Source organism: Brassica oleracea, chromosome C3 (genome assembly GCF_000695525.1).
Source record: "Brassica oleracea var. oleracea cultivar TO1000 chromosome C3, BOL, whole genome shotgun sequence".
Classification (NCBI taxonomy): Eukaryota; Viridiplantae; Streptophyta; class Magnoliopsida; order Brassicales; family Brassicaceae; genus Brassica; species Brassica oleracea.
In genome coordinates, this window is record NC_027750.1 from 45959165 (window position 1) to 45966381 (window position 7217).

The following is a 7217-nucleotide window of genomic DNA, read 5'->3' on the forward strand; positions in this document are numbered from 1 at the left end:
GAAACTAGAAATGAAGACTTTGACTAAAGACCGAAATTAATGATTTTTGTTGAATTCTTTTTCCCATGCACGACCAAGACTTCCTTGCTGACTCCCTCTTGGCATTCTTGATGAGAATGGGCTTGAAATGGACTGAGGAAAGGTCTGGTCGAATTTGGTGTAAAACCGACCCAAATTGAATTTGTTATGAATTTTTCTTTGGGCTGAAAAAGGTTCATTTCGCCCAGCAACTAAACCAGCTCCATCTTCAGTGTCACTTAGCTCATTCAGCTCCAAGCTAGTATCACTTAGCTCACTCAGCTCATCCAGCTCATCTACTATCACTTCAGCTGGTTTCAGCTCAACCATACTCTCTTCAACTGGTTCCAGCTCGTCCTCAGTCTCATCAGCTGGTTTTAGATCAGTATCCTCACCATTAATCCATCCTGGTTTGTCCTTTGTTGAAGAATCATCTGGCTCAGCCATGGTCGCATCATCCTGGCCCGGGTCTATGATCCGAGGCGCATCACTTAGTCTCTTGGTCTTTGTTGCTGTCTTGCCGACCGTCTGTCTCTCTCTCGCTCAAAACAAGGTATATGTTGATCTCTGCCTCTCTATGTCATTGTTTTTGTCGATCTCTGTTGCTCTCAACTCTCTGTCTATATCTTTCTCGATCTCTGTCTCTCTCAACTCTTTGTCTATGTCTCTCTATCTCTCTGTCTCTCTTAAGTCCATGTATCTGTTTTTTTATGACCCTGTCTCTCTCTGTAGATGTCTTTGTTGATTTATGTCTTTCTCAATTCATAGTCTCACTGTTGTCTTTTTTCTTCACAGGTACTAACATGGATTCCGAAAATCGAAATGGGGCTGATGCTACTGGTGATGGGAAAACCACAACATATCCGAGTATTGGTTCGAGTTTGCCGCAAGAAGCTTCAGAGGATTCAAGTATGGGAAAGAGGAAGAAGAAGACATCGCCTGTGTGGGAAAACTTCACTGTGGTCACGAGAGTTGTTGATGGTGTCTCAGAGTTAAGAGCCAAATGCAACCACTGCAACAAGGACTATGCGTGTGAACCACAAAAACAAGGTACTTCGAACGACAATACGCATTTACTAGTATGCATGGGAACGCCTAGAGTTGGGGAAGTGAATCCTTTGTCCCTTATTGGACAAGGAAAACTACAAGTTAGGAAGCTTGATCAGAATGTTTTCCGTGAAATGGTTGCTAAATGCATAATAGAGCATGATCTCCCATTCTCCTTTGTTGAGTATACTAGAGTTAGGTTGCTCTGCTCTTATCTGAATGCTGATGTGAAGTTCATAACGAGGAAGACTGCTGCTTCAGATGTGTATAAATTCTATGAGTTTGAGAAGGCTAAGTTGAAGATAGAGTTGTCTGAAGTCCCTGGTAGAATCTCCTTCACATCAGATCTTTGGACTGCTATAACAGTGGAAGGATACATCTGTCTGACTGCCCACTACGTTGATAAGCATTGGAAGCTGAAGAACAAGATTCTTGGTTTTTGCACAATGCCTCCTCCTCCCACTGGTATAGACTTGGCTATGAAGATTGTAGAGCTGTGGAAAGAGTGGGGGATAGAGAGAAAGGTATTCTCGCTGCCTCTAGATAATGCCAGCAACAATGACAACATGCAGAACACCTTGAAGAGCCAGCTTGTGATCCAGAACAATTTGCTATGTGGAGGAGACTTCTTTCATGTAAGATGCTCTGCCCATATTCTAAATCTGATCGTTCAAGAAGGGTTAAAGGTGATGGGTGATGCCTTAGGAAAAATCAGAGATAGCATCAAGTATGTTCAAGCTTCAGATTCTCGCCAAAAGTTGTTTACGAGTTGTGTAGAATCTTCTGTGCTTGTGAATGATCAAAGGCCCAGGTTGACATTGGATGTCCCAACCTGTTGGAACTCAACCTTCAAGATGCTAGATAGAGCTATCAAGCACCGTGCAGCCTTTGGTAGTTATCGAGGGATTGATCCAAGTTACAAGCTTCTTCCCACATAAAGAGAATGGGATTTGGGAATTCAAATCTGTGAGCTGCTGCAACCGTTTGATGAGACAACCAAATTGATCTCTGGTTCGACTTACCCTACCTCTAACTTGTACTTTATGCAAGTGTACAAGATTGAGTTGTGGCTGAAATCGCATGAGAACAACAGTTCAGAAGTCATTGTAGAGATGGTTGGGGCAATGAAAGCTAAATTTGACAAGTATTGCCGTGAGTACAGTGTGATTCTTGCAATGGCAGCAGTGTTTGATCCTAGATTTAAGTTGTCTCTACTAGATTATTTCTTCACAAAGTTGGATGATGGTACTGCTGAGCAAAAGGTGGTTCATGTCTCAGATAAGCTGGAACTTCTTTTTAAATCCAATCTAAACCAGAAACAGAAGCTGCTCCATCAACTGGAAACAACACAGACGATTCAGTAGCTGGAGTTGAATCATCACAGACCTCTTTATATGATGTAAGTGCCTATTTCTTGTATTAGGATTATCTCTCAGACTTAGTTTATGTTGTTCTTACACAGCCTATTTCTTTGCATTTTGTAGGACTTTTACAACTTTCGCAAGAACAGTGTGAATTCTAATGGAAAATCTGCATTGGATATGTATCTGGAAGAACCACTGGTGGACGTAAAGGCTTTTCCAAATTTGGATGTTTTATCCTATTGGAAGGACAACTCTCTTCGCTTTGGTGTGTTGGCTACTATGGCTTCTGATCTTTTAAGCATTCCTATAACTACTGTGGCCTCCGAGTCCTCATTCAGCATTGGCTCACGAGTTCTAAACAAGTACAGAAGCTGTCTCCTCCCTCGACTTTGAACCATATGACAATGGTAAGTTGCTTCCACTTATTTATTCTCGTTTTGGACTGAAACTGTGAAACAAATAGGCTTAGCATATATTTTTCTGGTGTTGGACTGAAACAAATAGGCTTAGCATATATTTTTCTGTTTTTGGACTGAAACAAATAGGATTAGCATATATTTTTCTGGTTTTGGACAGATGCTGATAGGCTTAGCATATATTTTTCTAGTTTTGGACAGATATTGAGGTGGCTGATTCTGGTGATCAAAATGAGAGCTTGCCTCCAATTCAGGTGGTGATGTGATGTGTTGTGGTGTGGCAAGAATAAGAAGAAGAAGACCCTATGTAATTTGTTTTTAAATTTGCTGTGTTGTGTGTTAAAACTTAAAACTTAAACTTATGGTTTGGTGTTTGTTGAACTTGTATGTTGTTGCTGTCTTGCTGAAACTTAAAACTATATGTTGTTGCTGAAACCAAAATCAATTTCCGTTTGTATTGCTATTTTTTTTGTTATTTGGATTTTTTTTTAAATATTGGCGGGTTACCCTCTTGACTCGCTTGATTAATGCGGGGCGGGTGCGGTTAATCGATTCAACTCCTAGCGGGTCAAGCAGGTAAAATTTTAAACTGCAAAATTGACCTCAACCCGCAGCGGGGTGGGTCATGCGGGGCGGGACCGACCCGTTTCCCAGGACTAAGAGAAAGTGAGAGAGATGTTGTGTTTAGTTCATAAGAATGGAGAAAGAAAAAGGGTAAATCGATTTTGGGAGCAATTAGAGCTTCAAATTGAGTTTTAGGTCAATTTTGCAAAAAGCTTTTTTTTCAATGCATTTTTGTCCATTAGATGTAGTTTAATCAACTGTCATGATTAAAATATAGTGTAATCCTAGTGCTTGCACATTATTGGTTACTTTGTTTTGACCAATCATATCTTTTATAACTATTTTTGTTTTAATACACAAAGTAATTAGTGGTAAATTTTAATGTACAAAAATTATTTTGAGACAAATTCAAAGAATTAGATTTCACAATTTAAAATTTTAATTTTAACTTTGAATTTAAAATTTTAAAATTTAAATTTGTTATTGATGTTTGGGGTATATGAAATGAAATTATGGTTTATGATGAAATAGAGTTTAAGGTATAGATTTATTGTATAGATTAGTGTTTTATGATATTGGTGAAGATTGAAAATATATATACTTTAACTTTAGAACGAATGGTGATCCACATCTTTGTGAAATTAACCAACATAAAATATAAAATGTTTTGTGGTTAAGGGTCAAGGGTTTGATATTAAATTTTTGAAACTAGAATTGAAAGATTAATTTGAAAAGTTAAGCTTTGTGTAACATAGGTCTGGTGTTTAGAGTTCAAGGTTTAATTGTATATTTAAGATTGAAAAGATTATATTTGGCAGCTTATGTTTATGTTTGAAATTAAACTTAATTTAGGGTTTAGGGTTTCATAGAGTGAACTGAATTAAATTTAGGGTTTGAGCATTAGGAATAAGTATATAATTTGAGTTTTAGAATATACTTTAAGTTTAAATTTGAACTTTCTATTATAGTAATATTTTGTAATGGTATCTAAAAATAAATAATTTTAGTAATGTTTTGTAATGGTATTTCATTAGAGTTAATGATATTTTTATTTCTCAATCCTCCAAAACCCCCAACTTTTAATAGAGTTTAGTGTATGTAATTATGGTTTTGGAATTTGGAATCAAATATACAGTTGAGATTAAATTTTCAGAAATGACTAAATTTAGAGTTTTAATTCAAGATTTAAAATATTATTGTTGAGATTTGTATTTAGGATATAGGGTTTGAGGTATGTACTTAGGGTTTAGGACATGTTTAGGGTTTAATTTATTATTAGTGTTAAATTTTATTTTTATCATATTACTTTTTGTGTTATTTTTAGGTTTATGATGAAATATTTAAAAGTTAGGGGTTTTGGAAGATTGAGAAATAAAAACATCATTATCTTTATAAATATAGATGATAATCTAATTTTTAAACATAAATCTGAAACATACATATATCAAGTACTCATCATCAGACTTGTATCCTCCTAACCTAATCATTCAAATACGCACATTGACAGATTCTCAATCTTTCGGAATCAGAAAATTAAAGAGGATTCTATCGGAGGACCCTTTAAAAATTTTGAGCCTGCACATAAACTCATCATGAACATGGTTGCTTGGTCCCCCCCTCATGAGCTGTTGCTCTTCTTGGTATAAGCTATCCAGATGACTACAATATCATAAAACAAATACATAATCAGAGCATGTTCATGCAGGTAATGTCTAACCTAACAATACAAAATAGCTCCATATAAACCAAAGAGATTAGAGCATACCTGCAAGAGTAAATGAAGAGCTCCAAAAAACCAAAGAGATTAGAGCATACTTCAGTAGAGAGACACACAGGACTCGTCAAACAAGAATTTGTATAAGAAAGAAAGCAGAATCCAGGTACAGTTGTTGTATCCCTGAGAAAGAACCTTCTGAAACTGATTCCTAATCACAAGAAACAAACAGACGAAAAAAAAAGAATAAAATCCCAAATCTGAATCAAAGCACAAGGGTCAAAGAGACAAGGGTCAAGCTACAAACTAACCGGAGAAAGGTTTACGCTTTAGACAAGGGTCAAGCTGATTACATAGTCAAGCTGACTACAATCTCAATCAGAGATTACACATGATTACGGCCCGAGCTTCTTAGCATCCTTTGCCTTCTTGGTCCTCCTTAACATTACTAAGGAGCTTGTGGTTCTGCTTCAAAGTCACCCTTTTACTCTTGCTCTCTGCAAAAGAATCACAACATCAAAAAAATCAATAAAGACATTCGACGAATGCAGGATAAAGATTTGATTGAGGGGTTTATCGAGAGAAAAAGGACTAGAGAGAGATTACTACAGGAGGAGGCGAGGATGAGATGAACGGTGGTGACGAGGAGGAGAGGGACAGTACATGAAGAGCTAAAAGTTAGAACCAAACTGTAACATCGGTGGTGATTGTATTTGAAGCTAGCCCCACAAAATAGTTTCCAAAAATTCAATCCAACGCTCTTAGCAGCAGTATCAATCATAGCCATCTCCATCCCCGCTCTAACCTTCATCCATTAAAAACATTCTCTTTATCAATACATATACAAAGAACAAAGAAAGTTATATGATTAAGAAAAAACAAGCTAAGGATTCATTCATTCATCAACGAGGTTATCCATTAGTAGAAACTCAAAGCTTCAGACTTTACCTACGCAAATCGATGCCCATGGAAATTCCCACAGATCTCCTCAAGAACGTGACCTAGCTTCATCTCCGGTAACTCTTTGAGAAACTCGCAAGCTTCCCACGCTTTCACCATGGCTGTAGGCTGATCCTCCGCCGTCATCGACGGTAAAATCGGAGCTTTTCCCAACCGACGCATCAACCGCTAAGCTATATCTGAATCGCGACGTTTCCGACTGAATCGAGCCGTTATGAAGCGATGGTGAAGGAGGAGAGCAGAGGGACGTTCAGTTCACGGTTCTCTGTTTTATGAATCCTCACCGTGAAATTCTCCGTCAGGGTTTTGAATAGGAGAGGTCCTAGAGGAAGGTAGTAATTCAGATAGGACTGTGTCGATTGGAGAGTAAACCATTTCGACCTTCATGAAGACAAAAATTTAGGTTTCTATTAGGTTTCAATTTTGCACGTTCGAGTCTGAGAATGGCGGAAAAGAAAAAAATGGCTAAGTATTTTACCTCCAAAAACATTTTACAGCTATTATAATCATTTTTATGTTCCCGCTTAGTTAATTTTTTTTCTAGCACTAATATAAAATGCTACGAAAAAAACTGAAATCAGATATTAGCAGTTTTAGTAGTAGTTCGTGAATTCGTGCTACCGTGAACTGCTATTAATATTCATATTTCTCGTAGTGTGTATAAAAATGATAACGGTTAAACTTAACACCATGGTTGTCTCGACTATATGATTAATTTGGGATATCTCGTAAAACCGGTGTCGTACTAAAGGTTTTTCTTCCAAAAAGAAATCGTAAAAACATTTTCAACGAAAAACGGTCCAAAAGGTCTAAAACGTGGCAAAAGATAAATATCAAATTTCAAGAGACAATCATGAAAATCAGAAAAATGGAATATTTCCGCAAAAATATGAACTCGACCCAGGAGCGGAAAAGGAAGGCCCAAACCGACCTAGGAGGAATATATAAAGGGGAGCTAAGACAAGGAGCGCAAGGATCCGATAATTTAGACCTAGGAGAGTTTTGTTAGCTTTAGGAGAATTTAGAACTTAGGTGGCTAGACTAGCAAGTTCTCATACTTTGAATGTTTTTCCGCTTGGTTCTGCGATTCTCCATTGTTAACAATTTCCTACTCATCCTATTTTCGGTGAAACT

The 7217-nt window shown here is 37.2% G+C and overlaps 1 protein-coding gene and 1 long non-coding RNA gene across 2 annotated transcripts; one reads left to right on the forward strand and one right to left on the reverse strand.

The window, feature by feature from the left end:
- The first annotated feature begins 2108 nt into the window (after window positions 1-2108).
- LOC106330740 (zinc finger BED domain-containing protein DAYSLEEPER-like) lies at window positions 2109-2822 on the forward strand. Its single transcript, XM_013769163.1, has 3 exons — window positions 2109-2310; window positions 2382-2464; window positions 2550-2822. Exons 1-3 carry the CDS (start codon window positions 2109-2111, stop codon window positions 2820-2822), a joined length of 558 nt encoding a protein of 185 aa, XP_013624617.1.
- Window positions 2823-4859: 2037 nt separating this feature from the next.
- On the reverse strand, window positions 4860-6512 carry LOC106333824. The gene is made up of 5 exons (XR_001268473.1): window positions 6072-6512; window positions 5733-5928; window positions 5435-5620; window positions 5175-5334; window positions 4860-5068 (listed from the first exon to the last, which is right to left on the reverse strand). It is a non-coding gene; the product is annotated as an uncharacterized LOC106333824 (long non-coding RNA).
- Between the last annotated feature and the right edge of the window lie 705 nt (window positions 6513-7217).

Bases quoted from the DNA above. Each gene is read 5' to 3' on its own strand.
- LOC106330740 (XM_013769163.1), top strand. From the start codon at position 2,109: ATGCAAGTGTACAAGATTGAGTTGTGGCTGAAATCGCATGAGAACAAC. The intron at 2,311-2,381 runs GTACTGCTGAGC...AATCTAAACCAG, and splicing joins CTTCACAAAGTTGGATGATG to AAACAGAAGCTGCTCCATCA. The intron at 2,465-2,549 runs GTAAGTGCCTAT...TGCATTTTGTAG, and splicing joins CACAGACCTCTTTATATGAT to GACTTTTACAACTTTCGCAA.